The sequence below is a fragment of the Pelobates fuscus genome, chromosome 5, assembly GCF_036172605.1.
Source record: "Pelobates fuscus isolate aPelFus1 chromosome 5, aPelFus1.pri, whole genome shotgun sequence".
NCBI lineage: Eukaryota > Metazoa > Chordata > Amphibia > Anura > Pelobatidae > Pelobates > Pelobates fuscus.
In genome coordinates, this window is record NC_086321.1 from 16899383 (window position 1) to 16924941 (window position 25559).

The 25559-nt window shown below is 39.2% G+C and overlaps 1 protein-coding gene across 1 annotated transcript in view; it reads right to left on the reverse strand.

Moving 5' to 3' along the window:
- The window catches only part of SV2C (synaptic vesicle glycoprotein 2C), a 210419-nt gene that overhangs the window by 152137 nt on the left and 32723 nt on the right, over positions 1–25559 (reverse strand). Inside the window, exon 2 of the mRNA XM_063453613.1 lies at positions 23082–23759. Within this exon, the coding sequence (XP_063309683.1) occupies positions 23082–23655 (574 nt within the window). The 5' untranslated portion in view covers positions 23656–23759. The remainder of the gene's footprint in view (positions 1–23081; positions 23760–25559) is intronic.

Genomic DNA, 25559 nt, shown 5'->3' on the forward strand with positions numbered 1-25559 from the left:
TGCGGTGCAGTTGAACTGCCCCCTTAGCAGAAAAACACTCCGAAAGCATAACGTTTCAACCTCCATGTTTCACGGTGGTGATGAAGTTCTTGGGGTCAAAGGCAGCATTCCGTCTCCTCCAAACACGGCGAGTTGAGTTGATGCCATAGAGCACGATTTTGGTCTCATTTGACCACAACACTTCACCCAATTCTCCTCTGAATCATTCAGATGTTCATTGGCAAACTTCAGACAGGCCTGTACATTTGCTTTCTTGAGGACCTTGCGGGCGCTGCAGGATTTTAGTCCTTCACTGTGTAGTGTGTTACAACTTGTTTTCTTGGTGAGTATGGTCCCAGCTGCTATGCGATCATTAACAAGATCCTCCCGTGAAGCTCTGGGCTGATTCCTCACCGTTCTCATGATCATTGAAACTCCATGAGGTGAGATCTTGCATGGAGCACTAGACAGAGGGAGACTGACAGTTATTTTCTGTTTCTTCCATTTGAGAATAATCATACCAACTGTTGTCACCTTCTCTTCAAGCTGGTCGATGGTCTTGTAGCCTACTCCACTCTTGTGTAGGTCTACAAACTTGTCCCTGACATCCTTGGACAGCTATTTGGTCTTGGCCATGGTGGAGAGTTTAGAATCTGATTGATTGATTACTTCTGTGGACAGGTGTCTTTTATACATAGAAACATAGAACGTGACGGCAGATAAGAACCATTCGGCCTATCTTGTCTGCCCAATTTTCTAAATACTTTCATTAGTCCCTGGCCTTAACTTATAGTTAAGATAGCCTTATGCCTATCCCACGCATGCTTAAACGCCTTTACTGTGTTAGCCTCTACCACTTCAGCTGGAAGGCTATTGCATGCATCCACTACCCTCTCAGTAAAGTAATACTTCCTGATATTATTTTTAAACCTTTGCCCCTCTAATTTAAGACTATGTCCTCTTGTTGTGGTGTTTTTCTTCTTTTAAATATAGTCTCCTCATTTACGGTGTTGATTCCCTTTATGTATTTAAATGTTTCTATCATATCCCCCCTGTCTTGTCTTTCCTCCAAGCTATACATGTTAAGTTCCTTTAACTTTTCCTTGTCAGTTTTATCCTGCAATCCATGAACCAGTTTAGTAGCCCTTTTCCGAACGTTCTCTAAAGTATCAATATCCTTCTGGAGATACGGTCTCCAGTACTGTGTACAATACTCCAAGGTCTCACCAGTGTTCTGTACAATGGCATGAGCCATTACTAATACAACCAATACAACTAATACAACTAATACAATCTCTCCCTATACAACCAAGCATTCTGCTAGCATTTCCTGCTGCTCTATTACATTGTCTGCCTACCTTTAAGTCATCAGAAATAATCACCCCTAAATCCCTTTCCTCAGATGTTGAGGTTAGGACTTATTTTGCACTTATCCATATTAAATGTCAGTTTCCACAACTCTGACCATTTTTCTAGTTCCTCCTGGAACATCAACCCTGGTACATATCTTAGTACCGTCAGCAAAAATACATACCTTACCATCAAGACCTTCTGCAATATCACTAATACAAATATTAAAGAAAATGGGTTCAAGTACAGATCCCAGAGGTACCCCACTGGTGACAAGCCCATGCTTCGAATATACTCCATTGACTACAACCCTCTGTTGCCTGTCACTCAGCCACTGCCTTACCCATTCTACAATATTGCAATCCAAACTTAAAGATTGCAGTTTATTGATAAGTCTATGTGCAACAGTGTCAAAAGCCTTACTAAAATCTAGGTAAGCAATGTCTACTGCACCACCCGGATCTATTATTTTAGTTACCCAATCAAAAAAATTAATAAGATTAGTTTGGCATGATCTCCCTGAAGTAAACCCATGTTGTCTCTGATCTTGAAATCTATGTGTTTTTAGATGTTCAACAATCATATCCTTTAACATGGTTTCCATTACTTACTGAAGTAAGGCTAACTGGCCTATAGTTGCCCGACTCCTCCCTACTACCGTTCTTGTGAATGGGCACAACATTCTCTAACTTCCAATCTTCTGAGACTACTCCTGTTAACAATGATTGGTTACATAAATCTATTAATGGTTTTGCTAGTACACCACTTAGCTCTTTTAATAACTTTGGGTGTATTCCATCAGGCCCCATTGACTTATTTGTCTTTACTTTTGACAGTTGAAATAGAACCTCTACCTCTGTAAACTCACATGTAACAAATTACTTATTTGTACTTTTTCCTAACTGAGGCCCCTTTCCTTCATTTTCATCTGTAAATACTGAACACAAATATTCATTGAGGCACTCAGCTAGAACTTTATCCTCTTCTACACACATCTGCAGAGTACCACAGTGGTTTGTAGAATTTTTAGCTTTTACTGACAAGCCTAATGCAATTTCCTGTTGTCTTCAGCAGTGCAACTTTTAAATAATCCCATTTCTCTTGGACTCCATTTCAATTGCTCCAGTCTGATAATGACTCCTTTACACATTCTAATTTTAAGAAAGTCTGTTTTTCTAAAGTCTAAACCTTTGTTTTTGTGTGGTGTGACTCAGTCACTGTTCTTATAGGCACCTTCTGTCCTTGTTTTTTTTTTTTTGGGGGGGGGGGGCAATTGGATTGATGTTTTATCACCCTTTTGCCACACCCCCCTTAGTTTAAATACATCCTAGCAAAACCTCTGAACTGCTCACTGGGAGCATTTGTTCCCTTTTGAGAAAGATGCAAACCATCTTTTTGAACAGTTCATTTCCATTCCAAACAGAGCTGCCATGAGAAATGAAGCCAAATCCTTGCTCCCGACACCATTCACCAAACCGTGTGGAAAAACCACAAAAAACTTCCTTTACCTCTGAAACCTCATTGCAAGCCAAGTCATTTGTCCCTAGATGGACAAGAACATCCAATTCCCCTTTCTGCTTTACTCGCTTAACAATATTACAAATACATCTCCTGTCTCTGTGAGCAGTAGCTCCAGGAAGGCATCTCACAAGACCAGTATTGTCCAGCTCCACACCCCTTATTATAGAATTCCCCAACAACAACTGCTTTCTATTAGGCCTCACCATAGTCTCCAAGCCTGTCTCCATAATACTCGGTGCCTGAGAATGTCTCCACAACACCACTACACTCGGTGCCTAAGCCTGTCTCCACAACACCACTAGCCTCAGAGCCTGAGGCTGTCTCCACAACACCACTACACTTGGTGTCTGAGCTTGTCTCCATAACATAACTACACTCAGTGGCTAAGCCTGTCTCCACAAAACCACTAGCCTCAGAGCCTGAGCCTGTCTCAACAACACCACTACACTTGGTGTCTGAGCTTGTCTCCATAACACCATTACACTCTGAAAGGGCTGAAAATGAATTATGTAGAGCAACAGACAGTGCAATATGCCTTTTATTACAGTAATCCATCTGCCATTCCTAGTACGTCTCTGTGGCAGTGGCTTTGCAGCAGTTCCAGCCTGGGTTTGTTTACCAGATAATTTACAAATCTCAGACTTCAAAAATACAATCTCCTGCCGCAATATAGAGAACTGTCTACATATTAGACAGCATCCAAATCTCCAAAAAGTGGAACGTGAAACAAATGCATAACAACTATTACACTGAACTAAGTCTGCCATTTTAATGAGGTGAATAATCTAAATCAAACAAGTCTTAACTTTTTTTGTCCTCCTATATACCTCAGATTACCTCCAGTTTATCTCCAGAATATCTCCAACCACACACTTAGAAGCAACACTTTCCAGAATATCTCCAACCACACACTTAGAAGCAACACTCTCCAGAATATCTCCAACCACACACTTAGAAGCAACACTCTCCAGAATATCTCCAACCACACACTTAGAAGCAACACTCTCCAGAATATCTCCAACCACACACTTAGAAGCAACACTTTCCAGAATATCTCCAACCACACACTTAGAAGCAACACTCTCCAGAATATCTCCAACCACACACTTAGAAGCAACACTTTCCAGAATATCTCCAACCACACACTTAGAAGCAACACTCTCCAGAATATCTCCAACCACACACTTAGAAGCAACACTTAGATGAAGCAACCAAGCTATATTAGCCAAGCTAATGACCACAACCCTTATATAACTCCTAAAAGCACCACCCACTAGGAATGTTTAACACCTGGGTAGACCTATGCTTATTTTCAAACAATAGCTAATTGCGTCACCATCTCAGGTGTGGGATTTGGCCCATATAGATTTAGCCTCCACATCACCTTCTGTTGGAATTCTGCTTCCTCCCGGCTGACATTCGCCATGCTGCTGGTTTGGTCGCCCTCCATCAGTTCTGCTATGAGGGTAGCTCTCTTTTTGTTGCTTGCCATCTGACCTCGGGCTTCCAGTAGATCCTTTAGCGTAGTCCTTTTTAGTTTCTCGTACTGCTGGGCCATTCACCAGTTGTCTTTCTGTGTTCCATTCAATCTCATCGCTTGCCACCAGTTGTTAAGACCTGCAGTGGTTATGGTACTGCAGTCTTCTATTCCTTTCCCAACAGCTGAGCCTAAGTGATTATAGCTACAGCAGGGAGTAGAGGAATAGTAGAGATGAATGCAGCTTCCAAGACGATTCTCCCCAGCAAATAGAATATTCCCCAAACATGAGCCTAGACTTTATGAAAGGTGTAACAGGAATGATCTTTATTGAAAACAGGCTGGCTTTTGAAGTCCCTAATAAGCATCCGCCTGTCGGTCTGAGTGTTATGCACAGGCAGAACTTCAGAGAATAACAGTGTGGCTTTTATGAGAAATCCTCCTGCAAGAGGACCTCCCACAGCAAACAAATAAATTAACCAATCATTATACAGTTTTGCACTAATACACGCCTTCCCTCTGCCTGAGAGATAGTGAGATAAGTTAAGGAATAAATCAATTATCTCCAGGCAAAGGGCACACATTTTCCCCAAAGGTTAGAACACCCCTTTCCCCACAAGGTATCCCCACAAAATACATATCCCCTGATAGCCCCGATCTGGGGGACAAACATATCCAAATTTCACTCAGATCGGTTCAGGGGTTCTTAAAAAGTGTGGAAGTCATGTTTTACTGACCACACACCAGTTCCACGAATTCAGCGTGTGCGGTCGGTCAATTAGGAAAAAGGAAAATAACGAGCAAAATACCGAAAAGATCCTCCTGGCTCACAGTAGCGATTGTTCCCCTTGTCTGCACGAACATAACTACCGAATGCCGCTCTTCTGGCTGTTCGGTAAGTGGGAGAAGCCGGCGTTCGGTAGTTTTCAGCGGTGGTTCGTGAAGTCGAGTGTCCGATTTTAGTTCCAGACACTCGACGTCCAAGTCCCGCTAACTCCCCTTGTGCAAACAAGATGGCCGCCGTTTTCTTTTCCACGTGCCATTCGGCTATACGAACAGCGGCCACCCAGGGAACACTTAATCGACGGTTCTTTTAAACTTAACGAGCCAGGAGGATGGTCGGTGTTCGGTAGTTTCAAACTGCCGAACTAATATCCAGTATTCATACAATAAATGAAGGAAACACACGAATACAGAAGAAAATTTCCAAAATAAAGTCCATTTTCTTCACACAGAGACTAGGGGATTCAGATGCCAGGTAATACCATGTATGGAGTGTGGAATTTTTCTAAAATTAAAAAGTGGTGCTTCAAACTCCTTCAGGATAAGTTAAGCTTTACGCAAACATACAACTTGATTCAAATTACAATATATATACACAGAAATATCGTAAGATAGAATGTTAAGAAACCTACTGACACCCAGAGAGGCCATGCATTTCTATTTTATTTCTTTAATTTGTTATCCCGAGACAACAAATTGTTTTCTCAAGATAACGAGGAAGAAAAATATTAAAAATACATATTTTTTCTGGGCTTCCGTAGAAACCATAATATTAAAGTAAATATTCATATTTTTAAATTTCACTCACTGCCAAAAATAAAAAAATAAAAAATATTATTTGTCCATCATACATGTATGACCTCCCTGAAGGGCCCACATGCAAAATCACAAGGTAAATTTCTTCCGTGTATGGTTAGCAAATCATTTTAATGTGAGGATATTGAATACATGTGCATGTTCATTAAACATATTTTATGTTTGTATTTTTTTATAATTGCCTTGCGGCAAAGTTCTGTCATGGTCTGGCTGGGGTTGATGGGCGGTGTTTCCCGCATCATGAATCTCCAGCTATAAATGATAATAGACTGTGATGGGAGACATAGACATGCACAGCAACTTGCATTCGAGTGTGCAAGTACTTAAAAAAACAAGGTACAAAAATACATGTTTACTCAAGTGTTAACTAGGTGTATACGAAGATAGCCATGATTATTTTCTATCAATACATACATGTATCTGTGTGTCAGATACATACGCACACACAGATACACACACAGGCACATACAAACATAGATACACACACATTGACACACACTGGCACAAACAAACACAGATACACACACTTTGACACACAAGATACATACACACACACACAAATACACACTGTGTGTCAAGGTGTGTGTATCTCTGTGTCAAGGTGTGTGTAGCTTTCAAAGGGAGACCCGATTCTCTAATCTCGTTAAATGTATCTACTAGATGTTGCAATAGCTCATTTTTAAATTTCTTAAAAAAACAATTAGTATACCCGTCAGGACCTGGGGCTTTGTTCATCTTAAGCCTGTCAATTACCAGACTAACCTCAGATTCAGAGAAAGGTAAGTTTAACTCTTTCTGCTGGCCATCTGTAAGAGTTGGCAATTTAATCCCATCCACATACTCAGATATATCTAATTCCTGGGGGCTGGAGGAGAGATTATAAAGTTGTGCATAAAATTTATTAAAGGCATTACCTATTGATTTTGGGTCATTGTAATTATGATAATCTACTATGATCTTCTCACCGATATTAAAACCTGATAATGACCATGACCAAATAGGTTTAGTTCAGAATAGAGACCCAAGTAATAACACTCGAAGATTGACTGCCCTGATAGATTATGTAACAAGGAGTAAGATCCCTATGCTGGCTCTGTCACTGGATGCCGAGAAGGCGTTTGACAGGGTCAGCTGGAGTTTTATGAGCCAGACTCTGGACAAATTTGGATTTGCTGGCTCTATTAAAACTGCAATACTGGCTCTCTATTCTAGTCCAACGGCTAAAACCGTGGGCCCTGGTATCTCCGCAGATTGGTTTACAATTTCTAACGTGACTAGGCAGGGATGTCCCTTGGCCCCGCTTTTATATATTTTGACTCTTGAACCGCTCGCAGTGAGCATAAGAAACAACTATCAAATTAAAGGAGTTATTCTGAACCACTCTGAATTTAAGATCAGCCTATATGCTGATGACATAATATTAACATTGTCTGATCCGGATTTATCACTGGGGGCCTTGTTTCGGGAGCTGGAAGACCATGGTAAAGTTTCAAACTATAAATTAAATATTGGTAAATCCCAAGTTATGCCCATCAATTTAGATTTTACGACAATTAACAGATTGTCAGTTAAATATCCCTTCACTTGGTCATCTCAAGGTTTTAACCCCTTAAGGACCAAACTTCTGGAATAAAAGGGAATCATGACATGTCACACATGTCATATGTCCTTAAGGGGTTTAATATCTTGGGATACATTTCTCTTATAACTTAAAAGAAATGATTGCTAAAAACGTGGATAATCTTATAAAAGATACCAGTGATAAATTACTCAAAGAGTGGAGAAACATAGGAATTTCCTGGTTGGGGAGAATAAATATCATCAAATCATATATTCTACCTCATTGGTCATACCTGTTTAGAATGATCCCTTTATCTATAACAATAACTAAACTTTGGCAGATTCATAAATTATTTCTGAATTACATATGGGATTTTAAGAGGTCAAGGATCTCGATCTTACATGTAATGAAAAAGCCCAAATAAGGGTGGCCTGGCTGTTCCCAATCTTATCAAATATTACAAAGCCTCTAGGCTGTACCATCTGTGGAGATGGCAGGGCCCAACCTCATTGGAAGAGCCTTGGGATAAATTGAATCCTTTTTGTGTAATTCAAAAGATCTTTCTAAATGTTATGGATTGACATTGGGGCAAGTGCAAAATTCTTCTCCAACATAGAAACTTCATACATAAAAGATATCTATGAAATTTGGGTAAAATACAGGAAAATAAATCACATTTTAAATAAAATTTCTAAGTATAGTCCAATTAAGACAATAATATTAATGAGATAGGGTATTTTGGGATCTTGCTGATGTGCCTAAAATAAAGGACAAAAAACGTAGTGCAATATTGTCTGGAACCAATTATAAAATAAAGAATTCCATTACACTCACAAATTCCAAGGGATAAAAGCGTGTTAGATGTGCCTCCCCACGATATGAAAGGGGGGTGTAAATGCAAATCCTCCTTCAGTAATAACCGCAGGGTGCCTCGGTTGCTAGGGTGATCCAATAATCCAGCCACACCAAAACAGCTCCCATAAATCGGTTTAATTGATAAGTTGAATTGAAAAAAATGAAGGAATTACAAAAAATACATAAAAACATTAAATAAAATAAAGGATAAAAGTCCACAGGTCCTACGCGTTTCGTTCTAAATGAACTTCCTCAGGGACCAATAATTGATAAAAAGCAATAATCAGGAACAAAACAATCTAACACTCTGCTTAAAATAAAACACTTAAATAAGGCTAATCTCTTACAGTCTTACAGTCCATTGGTGGAGAAACGTGGGCGTCTTTTCTTCGGAACTCTGCTATTCGTTTTCAAATTTTCTCCCATCTGAAAAACGTTACCGGCTTGATGAGCGTTCCGGTCCTATTCTTTAGCCGCACTTCCGTGTTGATGCACGTGTTCCGCTTGCGTTTCAATTAAAATGGCCGTGCGTTCCAAACAGGAAGACTCTGTGCTGATACATTAAATATATTTCCAAAAATATATTGGAAATATATTTAATGTATATATTTAATGTATCAGCACAATATAGATATGTAGATATGTAGATATGTAGATATGTAGATATGTAGTATGGTACTCACTGTACACTACTTCAGAAATATATTAATTTTATTATTATTATTTATTATAATTATTTTATTAATGTTTTTTGTGAGCACTAATTGTGAAATAATACTTTTTGTAATTGAGTTAACAGATACATAATAATGTTAACAAATAACTTTAAATGGTTCATTTATATTTTCTGGCACTTGATCACTTTTTCACAAGAAAATAGAGTAAGTAAAATATGATTATTTTGTTGTTTTTTACTTTCTATATTAACAAGTGGGATACTCAGATAGGGAGCCCCATCTTGTTCTCAGAATGATTGAATTTTTTTATGCACATAAATTGAGAAGGACTTTTCTATGTAGGCAATGGATATTGTATATTAATAGGCTTCTCGTTTAGATACATTGGTGAAAAATTCCTCTGGCGACCAGAGGGGGAGCTGATAAGTTTTTACAGAGTCTTCCTGTTTGGAACGCACGGCCATTTTAATTGAAACGCAAGCGGAACACGTGCATCAACACGGAAGTGCGGCTAAAGAATAGGACCGGAACGCTCATCAAGCCGGTAACGTTTTTCAGATGGGAGAAAATTTGAAAACGAATAGCAGAGTTCCGAAGAAAAGACGCCCACGTTTCTCCACCAATGGACTGTAAGACTGTAAGAGATTAGCCTTATTTAAGTGTTTTATTTTAAGCAGAGTGTTAGATTGTTTTGTTCCTGATTATTGCTTTTTATCAATTATTGGTCCCTGAGGAAGTTCATTTAGAACGAAACGCGTAGGACCTGTGGACTTTTATCCTTTATTTTATTTAATGTTTTTATGTATTTTTTGTAATTCCTTCATTTTTTTCAATTCAACTTATCAATTAAACCGATTTATGGGAGCTGTTTTGGTGTGGCTGGATTATTGGATCACCCTAGCAACCGAGGCACCCTGCGGTTATTACTGAAGGAGGATTTGCATTTACACCCCCCTTTCATATCGTGGGGAGGCACATCTAACACGCTTTTATCCCTTGGAATTTGTGAGTGTAATGGAATTCTTTATTTTATAATTGGTTCCAGACAATATTGCACTACGTTTTTTGTCCTTTATTTTAGGCACATCAGCAAGATCCCAAAATACTCTATCTTGTTTATATCTGTTTCATGTGGTTGCTAACTGGGAAGCAACCGTGGGATGCTATGTACCTATAAGCTAAGTGTTTTAATATATTTTTTTGCACTGATCACTTTTACACTGGTGGTTTGCAATTTTGTTTAAAACAATAATATTAATGACCTAAATTTAGGTAATTGGATCAAATTTGGTTCAACTAAAATAGATGATTTATTAGAATTGAATAAAATAAGGTATTTTCTACATCTTCAGTTAAGTCTTGACCTTAAGTCAAGAGAGTTATTGACATATCTAATAATCAAAAATTATTTGGACAACCATTTGCTTTATGACAACACTAGGATAAATAAAAAATTAAATGATCTATTTAAAATAATACTAATCGTAAATCGATATCTAGTTGGTATGAATTATTGAGAGAGGAAGAAAAAGAGTCTAAACCAAAAGCATGGAAAAATTGGGAACAAGAAAGTGGGTCTTCAATCGAGTTAGAGCAGTGGTATAGATCAATTTAAGAAGTTAAAAAACCATTGCATTGTCTAAATATCATAGAGCTTCATTATAAAATTCTTCATCAATGGCATAGGGTACCAAAAATTCTAAATAGAATCAACCCTGATAATTCCAAACTTTGTTGGAGATGTACTTGTGCTGAAGGTAGCTCTAAACATATCTGGTGGGGATGTAAGCTTTTAAGACCTATATGGAATAAAGCATTTAGAGTTATATCAGACTTAGTGGGAGAAGATTTGGACGATAACTTATTGGTTGCTCTTTTCCATTTTAACTTAAGAAGATTCTCAACTCAAAATAGATATCTAATAATCCAACTTATGATGGCCATAAAAATAGAAATATCAAGACATTGGCTACAGAAAAAAACTCCATCTTGGACCCAAGTGGTAACTCAGCTTAAATACCAACACGATATGGAAAGGGGAATATCTTTTCAATATGATAGCCACTTAATTTGATGAAAAATGGTCACCTTGGCTAGATAATCTGATATAACTGTACACCTTGGCGTTCTCTGTTATGAATATCCTTCTATATAAAGATCACTCTAATTCCTCCCTGTGGTACTGTATTCAGGAAAGTTATGAAGTAACTTAATTATTATAGTTTAGGCCCGCCTAATCCGCTCAGTCCTTTTAAATTGTGATATTTGTGTTTCTGTGTGTGAAGTCTACTCAACAGTTCACATATCCTTCTATTGTAAATCAAAGTCTATATGTCTAATTCTGAACTGTTCTTGTCTGTGATGTTACATATGTAAAATTTGAAAAAAGAATACAAAAATAAAAATAAAAAAGGTGTGTGTATCTGTGTGCCACTATGTGCCAGTGTGTGTATCTGTGTGTCAGATTCATACACACTGATACACAGATACACACACTGGCACATACAAACACAGATACACACACTTTGACACACAGATACACACACTTTGACACAAATACACACACACAAATACATACATACACACACACAGATACACAAGGCACATACAAAAAAAAGGTTTATGCAACGGCGCAATTTATTATTTTTTTTAAGGAGGGGGTGGGGAGTTTCTAGGGGGTTCCACGATGTTAATAAACTATGTCAAAGGGTTCCACAGGAAACCTGTTTTGTTGTGGATATTCTATGTGTGTTGGCTGTTAGTGTCTTGTTTTGTCATTTCCTGAATGACATTTTAATTACAAAAAAAGATAAAAAAACATTTGATTTCTTATGAATATAAAATAATAAATTGATAGATTTTGTATATTCGATAGTACATGTAAATCGTCTGTGATTAAATATTATTATCCTAACTATTTGCTGTCAGTCACGGTTAAAGGAGAGTAAGAGAGAAAAAGAAAATTCCCCGAACATAGATCTGCTCACTAGCGCAGGGAATCTATGACATCTACAGACCAGAAAATTCCCCGAGCATAGATCTGCTCACTAGCGCAGGGAATCTATGACATCTACAGACCAGAAAATTCCCCGAACATAGATCTGCTCACTAGCGCAGGGAATCTATGACATCTACAGACCAGAAAATTCCCCGAACATAGATCTGCTCACTAGCGCAGGGAATCTATGACATCTACAGACCAGAAAATTCCCCGAACATAGATCTGCTCACTAGCGCAGGGAATCTATGACATCTACAGACCAGAAAATTCCCCGAACATAGATCTGCTCACTAGCGCAGGGAATCTATGACATCTACAGACCAGAAAATTCCCCGAACATAGATCTGCTCACTAGCGCAGGGAATCTATGACATCTACAGACCAGAAAATTCCCCGAACATAGATCTGCTCACTAGCGCAGGGAATCTATGACATCTATAGACCAGAAAATTCCCCGAACATAGATTTGGGATTTGAAATCCCTTGAATCCCCAAGTTAGAGAGCTAATCGTAAGTCCAAGCCATCGTAAAGCAGGTAGGTCGCAAAGTGAGGACCACCTGTATATAATAGGTTAACGTAGGGTGTTCCACATATGGAGTCTTTAGGTCATCCATGCTAATGTATTCATAGGCCAAGAAATCATAACATTTTTGAAAACATGACACCCCGGTACAGGTAACTTATCGTGGGTTTGGTAAGTCTACTATATTGTGTGCTGTATTTATTATGTAAAATCATGGCATAAATTGTGCATGAAATGCAGTGATGGAGGGTACATATATATATATATATATATATATATATATATATATATAAAAATATATAAACATCCTTTGCTGTAGAATCATGTTGCATTCTAGAACAACGTACATTATTCATTTCTGAGTTTCATCCCTAAACTAATCCAATTACTGGGCTCATAAACTGCATATTTCAAAAGTGATTAATATTAGTGTAGTCATTCGATTGCCAAATTATTTATTGGTTTTTCATTTACCATGCGGGATATGAAGTATGGGTTACATTCCAGGTTGTTTTCTTCTTAGTTTTTTGTATCGTACAGATCTCATTTGCCTACATACAGAAAATGTTGGATAATCTTCATCTATTTCACATTTCGTTATTATTGAGACCGAACATGTCCTACTATCTGCCTTGTGCTCTTTGAGTGACTCGTATAATACTAACCTATCATCATGTGTAGCCATAAATCCACATACAATCGTTCTGTTACTCCAACTATGTTGTGATCACTTACTGTTCTTGTGCTATGGACACTATAGCTTGCTGTTTATGTATCTACAAGTCTTAGTACCCAAGCATTATACAACACCATCCAAGGAACCGGCACAATGGAGGCTGCTAGCGATATAGGTTACATTATTATTAATACTGGTATTTATTCATCGCCAACATATTCCGCAGCACTGAACACAGGGAAAGTCGACTGCATAGTACAGGAAAGCCAAAACATAATAAATAGACAATGCTGACCATGAGCTGAGATCAAGCATATACAACACTTTTATACAGAGTATTAAGCTAATTGGCACATGAGCTTACAATCTAGAGGCTGTAATGGGCACTTCAGACAAAAGGGAGAATGAGGTAATTTGGGAAGATACCAAACACCTGGAAGATATGTGATATAGGAAGGAGAACCAGGGTGGATGGGATGAGGTAGTGTTTCGGTAAAATGAAGGATACTGCTTGCAGTGGGTTTGGTGTATGTGAGGCCTTTAGATGGGATATAATGAAGATATATCAGTTAGGTGGAGGTATGTACTAAATAGACCGTTTATAGAAATTATACAAAGAAATCTGAATCATTTAAACCGACTCTTACAAACTGAATACATTTATTGTTAAAAAAAACAACTAATCTCTAGACACAAAACCAGACACACTCTGTACCCGAAGAGTCCAAATCTAATAATAATGTGAGTGTCTAATGAGGACTACAGAGTTAGAGAAGCTATTTCCTGGAGAAGCAAACTATTCCTTGAGAAGAATATGGTTATCAGCAAAAATCAGCACGGTTTTATGAAGCACAGGTCATGTCAAACTAACTTGATTGCGTTCTACGAAGAAGTAAGTAGAAGTATAGATCAGGGTGTTGCAGTGGATGTGATCTATTTGGATTTTGCCAAGGCATTTGATACAGTTCCACACAAAAGATTAGTGTTCAAACTCAAGGAAATCGGTCTCGATGAAAATGCTTGTTCTTGGGTAGAACATTGGCTTAAAAACAGAATACAAAGAGTTGTCGTTAATGGTAAATTTTCAAGCTGGACAGAGGTGGCAAGTGGTGTCCCTCAGGGGTCTGTTCTGGGACCCCTTCTATTTAACATTTTTATAAATGATCTTGAAGACAGCATTGAAAGTCATGTTTCAGTGTTTGCAGATGACACAAAACTTTGTAAAATAATACAATGTGAGCAAGATATTACTTTGCTGCAGAAGGATTTAGATAGACTGGAGGACTGGGCACTCAAATGGCAGATGAAATTTAATGTTGAAAAATGCAAAGTTATGCACTTCGGCGTAAAGAATACACAAGCAACGTATACCCTTAATGGAAGCGAATTAGGGATAAAAACACAAGAAAAGGACTTGGGAATTGTTATAGACAACAAACTATGCAACAATGTGCAATGTCAATCAGCAGTGGCCAAGGCCAGTAAGGTATTGTCATGCATGAAAAAGGGCATTCATTCTCGGGACGAGAATATCATTTTGCCTCTCTATAAATCACTGGTAAGACCACATATTGAATATGCTGTGCAATTTTGGGCACCTGTTCTAAAGAAGGATATCATGGCACTAGAAAAAGTGCAGAGGCGGGCTACAAAATTAATAAAAGGAATGGAACATATCAGCTATGAAGAAAGGTTAACAAATTTAAACCTATTTAGTTTAGAAAAACGTCGCCTGAGAGGGGATATGATAACATTATACAAATATATTCGGGGCCAATACAAACCATTGTGTGGAAATCTATTCACAAACCGGACTTTACATAGGACACGAGGCCATGCGTTTAGACTGGAAGAAAAAAGATTTCGTCTAAGGCAAAGGAAAGGTTTTTTTACTGTAAGAACAATCAGGATGTGGAATTCTCTGCCTGAAGAAGTGGTTTTATCAGAGTCCATACAGATGTTCAAACAGCTACTAGATGCATACTTGCAAAGACAGAATATTCAAGGATATAATCTTTCAATGTAGGGTAATAACTGCTTGATTCAAGGATAAATCTGACTGCCATTCTGGGGTCAATAAGGAATTTTTTGTCCTAGCTTGTTGCAAAATTGTGCTTCAAACTGGGGTTTTTTTTTTTTTTCTTTTGGATCAACAGCAAAAAACAGGTGTGAGGAAGGCTGAACTTGATGGACGCAAGTCTCTTTTCAGCTATCTAACTATGTAACTATGTAACTATGTAACTATAGCAATGCTGAATAAAACCATAAGACAAAAAAATAATATCCCAAAACAAACTGCAATAACAATCAGCCGAGCAAGGTCTGCCGTTGTTTCCATATATTACGTTAGCTGCCTTGTTATATCATACAGAGCCAGTCAGTGAGCTATACATTCTACAATATGTTAACCACACATTATTTACCTGCTTCATCAGTCACCAAAACCCATCACCGTCTCCTTCATGAATGGCAGTAAACATACGGAGTTGTCAGTCCTGCAACGATGAGCGGTGAGGTGCCAGGCAGTTATTAAACATGCAGGTACCCAGTGAGAGAGCACTGCTGGAGCCTAAAAATGAATCAGTATAGTACCCCAAATACTGTCACCATGATACTATATGTTAAAAAAGACAATCTCAATAGACTGGGCTTCTTCCAATCTAGTGAGGGAATTTAAATTAAAATCTATACAATAAATTTACGCTTGAGAATTTTTTCCAAATATTTTGGTATAAAATTCCCTTCTCAATAACCCCAACACATGCAACAATTCTTAATATACTCGCAGAATTTTTCATCAAAGTGTCAATGAACCAGAATTGAAAATGTATCTTAAATTAATTTTACAATTCAGACCAAAGTTCGAATTTGGCCCAAAATTTGATATTTACTCAGAATTATAAACAAATCATACATTAGTGAATAACTCTATCTACGCACAATATTCCACTATAGCTTTTTTGTAGTGGTTATGGTGCAATGATGACTTGGTGTATTATAATCTGTAGCAGTTATGGTTCTTTACATCATGCAATGAGTTTAAAAGGACTTGACGCAATGGTGCATCTGCCACTAGTGCGTATATATTATTGTAAGACGGCTTTTCCCTTTATACTTTTGTCTACTTTTTAAACTAAATATGAGCGTGATTAATTTAAGCCATTATGAAATAATTGTATCTGCGCTTGTCATTTTTGCTTCCATGTCTTTTGTAAGAACTATTTTCCTCTCTTTAAATTGGATGTTGGACATGTTTTCATTTAGACTAATTCTATTTCTTTGTGCTGTAACCACATGCATAAACGGATTAGACTTGGAGAGATCGCTAATGTATCTATGAAAATGTAACGTTGCATCAGACCTTGCAATCAATCTTCCTTTTCTAATGACCAACACAGTTAACTTGAAAATAAGCCTGGAACTATCTCCCCATCCATCATACACTCTATTGTATCTAGCAGGATGTTTCTGTTGCTCGTCCGCAAGGCTTTCTTTTTCCCAATATAGTACCCCATGTTATTTCATAAGAAGAATGAATCCATCTGTGACCGATTTCTCCATCCGTGACCTATGTCTTCCTCATTCCTTAGACATCCATTGATGTTTCCCTACTTCCTTTCATATTTATTTTTATTTTGTTTCTTATAATTTTGTCATACCCTTAGTACTGGAAATGCACAAAGACGTGATATCGACAATCTGCTATCTTCTAACTGTACCTTCAAACAGTCACTGTAACCTTTCTCTTCTTAATCCGTCAAGTTTCACGCTCAACGCTTCTGTCCATTCTTTCTTGATAATGAGAGCGTCTATCACTCGAACAGGGTTTTTTACTAACGTAAGAATTGTTGAGAATCCATAATGAATTCAAAGTGAATTTCAAATTTAAGGCACAAATTGCTAAACTGGAAGCATTTTCCCCCCAAAAAATCCATTTTGCATTTCTCAAAAATCTGCTCACTTCAAACTTCCATATTCTTCTCACTACTATCACTGAACTAAATATTTCACATATTTAATATATGAACATAAAGTCATTCATTGGACATCTGACCGTTATCACCTGATCAATAATCATCCTTATCCATCCTGATGTAGCTATTGCATTTATTCAAAACTTTAACATTGTGACCTTCCTGACTGGCATCTCCTGGAAAGATCACCTACCTTCCATGCCAACACTCACATGTCCACACAACAGATTTCCTACTATATCAACACACATAACACTTTCCTATTGCCCAGGGGCCCAGTCTATGAAACAATGAAGTCATTTCCCATATACACTGATCAGCCACAACATTAAAACCACCTGTTGAATATAATGTAGGCCTGCCAAAACAGCTCTGAAACATCGAGGCATGGACTCCACAGGACCTTTACGTGTCCTCTGGTATCTGGCACCAAGAAATTAGCAGCAGATCTCTAAAGTCATGCACGTTGCACCCTTTTGGTAGGTAGTACCCACTGCATACTGGGAATACCGCAGTTTTAGAGATGCCCTCACCCATTCTTCTAACCATCACTATTTGGCTCCTGTTAGTCACTCAGATCTTTTTGCTTGCCCATGTTTCCTTCTTCCAACACAGGAAATCCAAGAACTGACATACTGCCTAATATATCCCACCCTTTGACAGGTGCCATTGTAATGCAGTCAGTTGTTTTAATGTTGTGGCTGAATAGTGTACAGCATCAACATGACAACATGATAAATATCCCCACCCTGCAGCATTTATATTTGATTAAATCAAATATCAGAAACATTTTAATCAGTACAAGTGTAGGATAGGCCCCCACAGCTCTGCTCTCTCGGCTCTACTTGTATAAATAGCAATCTCATCACTTTCATCCAACCTCCAATGCCTTTTTGCCATCTTTCCTTATTCCACCACTGCAGCAATGGGCAGATGCACTGCAACACCTGATGTCAGCAGGGGCACTGGTAGGTAATACACACAATAAGCCCCACCGCTCTCTGTAGTGGTTATGGTGACAGGAATGTCGTGAAAAAATAATCATATTTTCCAGCACACACAGACTGGAAGCATGGCAGCACGGGAGGTACTACACCGAGTGACTGGGCTAATTCCAGTGCCCCCAGCACCAAAAAAAAAAGAAGAAGCATATTTTCTTTGTGGGTATATCTACTAAATTGTTAAAAGACATCAGTGGAATGCTTCCTTTAGTGAATAAACGTGTGACATGATGGAACTATCTCAAGAGGGGGCACCAAGTAGGTCTTTGCCTAGGGCGGCAGAATTCCTTGCACCGGGTGCAGTGTGTGTGAGAGGTGCAATGTGTGTGAGAGGAGTACTGTGTGTGTGAGGGGTGCAGTGTGTGTGAGAAAGGTGCTGTGTGTGTAAGGGGTGCAGTGTGTGTGAGAGGGGTGCTGTGTGAGGGGTGAGGTGTCTGTATGAGGGGTGGTGTGTATGTGAGGGGTGCAGTGTGTGTGTGAGGGGTGCAGTGTGTGTGAGAGGGGTGCTGTGTGTGAGAGGGGTGTTGTGTGTGTGTGAGGGGTGCAGTGTGTGTGAGAGGGGTGCAGTGTGTGTGAGAGGGGTGCTGTGTGTGTGAGGGGTGCAGTGTGTGTGAGTGGGGTGCTGTCTGTGAGAGGGGTGCCAATCTACACATTTCTTTTCAAATTCGGTTTTACTTCAGTTTTTTGTGTAGCCACACCTCCCCTGGTTGTGATTCACTCAGCCTCCACGAAAAAAGGTTTAATCTTTAATCAGATGTCTTTGCATTAAAAGTTCATATCCCTTGTTCTATTAATTTAACTTTTATCACAGGAGGCTGTTGCAGACTCTAGGGGGCTATTAGCAGAGCAGGAGATAAATTCAACATTAAAGAGACTGTGCAATAAAGGAAATTTAAATAGTATAGCGCTCTTTACATGAAATGTGTAGGGAGACCTTTTGAGTCACAGCCAGCAAAGGTGCAATCACAGCAGCATTAACAATATGTTAGGGCCCAAACACTCCTAAATGGCAGAGAATTGAGAAGTGTATGATCTATACAAAACAAAACAAAAAAACACTTAATTAAACTATAGCTCTCTGGGTGCTTAGAGTTCCCCTTTAAAGGCTCATTGGCAGCTGCTAAATGTAGCTAATTATCAACCCACAGATTGTAATTTATCCCCATATACTATTTCACAATAAGAATGGATTAGCAGAAAAAATATTGCACAGTTATGTTGTAATAATAGCACTGAAACGACCCAGTCTATGCTTACTGTATGAAAATATAACTGCTGGTATATTAATGAATATGTAAAACGTTATTAACAAAATTTAATCTGTTATTACATTTGCCCAACTGTATTTTCTTGTAAAATGCAACAAATAATATTTATGAACTGCACACATTCATTAAAACTGTAATAATTCCAATGTTTATTGTTATCAATAAACATTAATAGTCTATGGCATATTTTCATTCTCACAGTGAGCGCAGCAAATTTAATTAAAACAATTAACATTGAGTCCCACGCGGAACACATCCTGCATTTTACTGAAGCCTGCAGCAATATATAGAGCTAGATTATACAGATAGTTTGTGTAACAGTTTATGTTCTACTTCAGTCAGTACGACGATTCCTCTATTTGTCTTTAACTGGAACCTTGGTTAGAAGATGGAACCATGGGACGATATGTGACCAAAGTAGGGTAGAAAGTGAGAGGAAAGTAGGACAGAATCCCACAGCTCTACTTCTGACGCACGTTCCGAGGGGATTTGGCAAACTCCACTCAAAACCAGATTTACTGCTGCAAGAAATTCTATACAAATTTTATTTATTTATTTTTTATATTAGTCCAAGTTTTCAAAAGGTAAGTGTGATATGTTGAAATGGATGGCCCTTCTTGACGGTTGGTTATTCTCTCCAAGACTTCGAGACTTCTCCGAGACTTCAACCCAGAATCACCCATCAAACGTAAAGGCCTTATTAAATTTCTAATAAAGCCAACATAAAATTTAAATATATTTTTATATCTTCATTTCTGCCCCAAGATAATTTTAAAAAGGCACTCTAAGTTCCATAATCACTGGAATTTGTTTTAGTGGGACTAGGGCAAAGAGTCTTTGGGCATTGGTCAATTGGTGTTGGTGCAATCCCAGAACCGTCTGTTGCAGCTCAGCTAATGCAGAAGTGAACATAACTTGACCTAGCCCTCCAAATGTGATTAACACAGAGTTCAATTTCACATTTTCTGAGTTTCTGAGGTCCTGGGATTCAGTTTATTGGAGAGTCTGAGATGATGCCCCCCAGAAAAATCATTGCCCAATAGCAATAAAAAGAAACATTGATGTGGTCAATCAGTGATGGGATAGGGGAACATTAATCAGTACCACCTATTTTAGGGGACCCTCATTACTGCACATATATCATGTCATAGGCAAGGGGGTGAGCAGCAGGTTAGTTAATCAACTCCCATGTTGTCTTCATGATGTGAGGGGCTATGAAGGACAATTCCTGGTCAAAAGAAGGGTCTTTATACTTTTTACAAGTCATTTTTACAATTATGGCATGATTGAGAAATTTATTGGAACTTTAGAAATAAGCAAGTCCCAAACTATTTTATCCAATTTCAGGGTACTTTAAGAGTAATTCTGTAGCATAAAATTGTGTAAATTGCCCCAAATCAGAGTTTATTGGGATCAATGGTGGGGAGATTTGCAAATTTTGGCAAGTAATGAATTTAGTAATAGTCTTCAGAATTTTACCTGTAAACTGTTTAGAACAGCTCACATTTGTTTATTCGTGAACTTAGAAAAATATACTGTTGTTAATAATTTTGCTTATAATTGATAAAAACTATAGAGGCATACACACATAGAGACATGCAGACACCGTTAGGGTCTGTAGTAGAAGATAAGGGCTGCATGTGGGAGGATAGAGGCTGTAGTTGGAGGGATGTGTAGCAGGGGAGTTAGGGACTGTAGGGGGCAGGGGGTGTAGAAGAGGGGACAGGGGCTGAGATGGGATTGGAACCACCTTATCCCTGGTGGTCAGGGGCTGTAAAGGGGGGCACAGGGGCTTCAGAAGGTGAGCAGGGGTTGAGGTGTGGAAACAGGGGATGTAGAGAGGGGGTCAGGGGCTCTAGAGGTTGGTGACAGGGCTGGTAGACGGGGGGAACAGGGGCTGTATGGGTAGGCTGTAGATGTGGGGCAAGAGATGCAGAGGGGGGACACAGGGGATGTATAGGGGGGCACAGGGACTGTAGAGAGGGAGCACAGGAGCTGTAGAGGGGGTGACACATGGGTTGTAGAGGGGGACACAGGTGTTGTAGAGGGAGGCAGGGGCTGAGGTGGGGGGGACATGGGATGTAGAGGTTGGTGACAGGTACAGTAGAGAGGGGAACAGGGGCTGTATAAGGGGAGGCAAGAGATGCAGAAGGGGGGGCAGAGGGACTGTAGAGGGGGGACATAGGGGCTGTAGAGGGGGCACAGGGGCTGAGAGGGGGCACAGGGGCTATAGACACTGGGCACAGGGGATATAGAAAGGACGCAGGGGCTGTGGTGGGGGCACAGGAGCTGAGAGAGGGCACAGGGGCTATATAAGGGGTCAGTGGCTATAGAAAGGAGGTGCAGGGGCTGTAGAAAGGGGGGCAGGGGCACAAGAACTGAGAGAGGGCACAGGGGCTATAGAAGGGGTCAGTGGCAATAGAAAGGGGGCAGGGGCTGTAGAGGGATTACAATGGCTGTAAAGGGGTATACAGTGGTTTTATGGGGGCTCAGGGGCTGAGAGGTGGCTGAGAGCATCTTATCCATTGTCATCATGGTCTATATGGTAAAGGAGGGGGTAGGGGCTGTAGGGGGGGGTAGGGGCTGTAGAGGAGGGGTTAGGGAATGTAAAGGGGGGCAGAGGCTGCTTTGAAGTAAAAAGTGTATTCCCCCTTCCCTGAGTCTTACCTTGGACCAAGGAGGGGGAAGCCTTGTTCCTGGTGGTCAGGGGAGACAGGAACAGCCAGCAGCCAGCGCAGTGCATCCAGGGAAGTCAGTCGGCCCCTCCTGGTGATGATGTCTGGAGGAGGGGGAGTGATTTCCGCTGCTCTTCTCCAGGACTCCATAGCGCTCCGCTGGGGAGTCTGGGAGAAGAGCCAAGAAAGTCACGCCCCCTCCTCCTGACATCATCAGGAAGGGGCCGGCCAACTTCACTGGTTGCACTGCACTGGCTGCTGGGAGAGAGAGGTAAGTTTAAAAATCTGAGTCCCCAGCCAGAGGGAGGGTCAGAGTCAGAGCCAGGGGATTTGGATTTTTGCGCCCCCCTCCTCTGGCGCCCTAAGGCCTTATGGATGCGCCGGCCCTGATGCGAAGAGTATAGTTTTGAGTTAGCGTCATACTTGCCAGCTGGGTATTAATGAGCCATAAACTATTTTGCATAATTTTTAGAATCATTATGAAGTGAGCGACTTGTTTGTTTTGTAGTCGACTAATGCACTTGGGTGGCCGGTGGCATGCTCGCAAGCTACATGAAAAAAATTATGTCAATATAGTAATATAGATATAGATATCTATCAAATCCCTGTCAAAATGTGTATAATACACCTGTTAACCTAATGAACATGGCTAGAACGTTTGGTATGCCCTCAAAAATCTGCATTATAAAAATCTGCATTATATTATTAATGCATTCCATAGTTTAGGAATACTATTAGTGATGGTTTTCCAGAATATGAGATATATAGATAGATAGATAAATAGATAGCAAGACAGACAGACTATAATTATGGAGGGGGTTAATATCACCGCCCCTCGTCTTGCTCCATCATATAAACATACATGGATCATAACAATAGTTGTTTGTTTTTTGTTGTTTTCATTTTATTAACTTTTTTAGTATATTACACAAAGTGGACTTACCAAGCCATCCTGAACCAGAATTAGGAATGCACATATCAGTCTCCGCACTGGGCAACACAAATCCAACCACAAACACTTCTACACCATCAGCCATTAATGCCATTCCAAGGACGAAGAAGAGAGTCCATTGAAAACGGCCGTGTCCACATTCTTGTATAATTAGTTCATACTGTTGGGCCAGTTCTTCTTCATCAGCTTTTCTTTCACTTTCTAACTCATGACGGTCTTTATATTCATCAGGGACTGGCTGACCTAAAGCAACCATACCTTCTTTACCTTGGCCCATTCCTGGAATTCCTTGATACTCTCCTTCATACATCTCATCATCTTCATCATGTCCTTCAGTGGCATCACTAGAGCCTTCATCCTCATTTGCTTCTTCGTTATAGTTCCCATGTGAGTATTGTATGTCTCTTTCTTCATCAGGGTATTGATTGTGGGATCTGTGCGTGTATCCATCATGATCTACATCTACTGCTCTGTGTGAACTTTTTGAAGTATGCCTCCTTGCTTCCTTAGCAATATCTTTAGCCCCTTTCACTAGTGAAGTCCTGTCTCGGTAGGAGTCTTCCATTGTATACAATTGCCCAAAAATTTACGATCAGCTGTCTTGCTTTTTTGGTGGATTAAGTACCTCTTCTATGCAGTGTATAATGTAGCAAATACTCAAGAACGCATCTGCAAGGTGAACAAGAAAAGTGGGTTTTAGCAAATCGATTGTCAGTGAGAAATAAGACATTTTTGCCTCGATTTAATATTGATAGATAAGCTTTTCAAATGTTTTAATTTTTTTTATACACTTTTAAAATCATTTTGCATTATAAAACAAATATTTTGATGCTGTCATATTTTAATATTTTTGATATATTTACATTCCTTTTCTACTTAATATATTTTTGATGTTTTATTATTTTCAAAAAATAATTTTAAAAGTTTATCCTAAAATATTAAATCGAGGTCTTAGTGAGGATAATACCAAACTGTGCTTAGCTATTCAATACGGTTTCATATAGAGTTTAATAGAGACAGAATTTAAAATTATGATTTTTAGATCTGTCTCAATTACAGTCAGAAATACAAAGCATTCTTTTGTTACACGTTTTATCCCCGTTTTTATCAATATCCTACATTTTTATTACACCCACTCTTTTTTTGTAAATGCTACGTCAACTTTTTGACTATACCCCATACTACTCTATGATATGGAAAGCACAGCTTTCAATAGTCAATTTGCTCCAAACTTCTTGAGTATTATACAAGTGGTTTGCTCATTTTACATACCCAATAAAATGTACTTAGCTTTAGAGGGGCACTCCTCACACCTAAACCACCTTAGCTCACTGAAATGCTTTATGTGTGAAGAGTGAGTCCTCTTTTTCATTTCACAAACAATGCAGATATCAATATATGCCAGAGCACCTGCTTTGCAAAGCTTTCTCATTGAGCTACATTGAGATGTCTGTGATTGGACTGCCACAGAAAGGGTTACAAAGGGCAAGAGATCTGCAGCTTTTGCAAGCCGTTTTAGATACCCAATGGAAAAAAAACGCACAAATATATTCATTTATGTTTTTATAGGGGGAACATCTACTAACACAATGATCTGTTTTTTTTTTTTCTTTGTTTTTTTCGGGCAGTGAAGTGTCACTTTAATAACATCTGCAGTGCAGACTATCAGACATTTGTGTGAGGAGATGTTGACTTGTTGTAGAGATGTTCACAGACATCTACTCATTGGGAAGGTGTTTATAAGTCTGCTATTGAACTTGGTAAAGGTTTGATGAATAAGACTTGTTTAGCCTATATAAATCTTACTAGGTGTAAATTGAGGCTAATATTTAACATGAAAATAGTTTGTCCTATTTGAAGCATTCATAGTGTGCCACAATATCTGATACATTCGGTTTTGTATGTATAGGTACCCAGACCACCTCATCTCAATGATATCATCTGGGTGCTACGTCCCTGTTTGAATTCTGCAGGAATGGCAATGTTTACATTGCAGAGCTTAAATACCTCTAGTGGCTGCCGATACAGACAAGTAAAACGCGGCTATTTCAAAAAGATGGTCTTATAGAGTAGGAAAGCATTGGATTGGCTGAGATCATCATGATTAATCATGAAAAGGTGGGTAAACTCCCCCTAATCACTGTTTAGGGGTCAGAAACAGTGACCTTTGTCATTTTATAATGCTATAGTGTTCCTTTAAGTGATTGTCCCATTTTAAATATTCCATTGAGGCTTGATGTTATGTAAATAGGATGGAAGCAACTTAAAGGCAAAAGTAATTTAGACGCGTGTATCTCTGTGTCTCTTAATACTGATGAGTAGTGATGTCCCGAACGGTTCACTGGCGAATAGTTCCTGGCAAACATCGCGTGTTCGCGTTCGCCACGGACGGCAAACATATGCGATGTTCGGTCCGCCCCCTATTCGTCATCATTGAGTAAACATTGACCCTGTACCTCACAGTCAGCA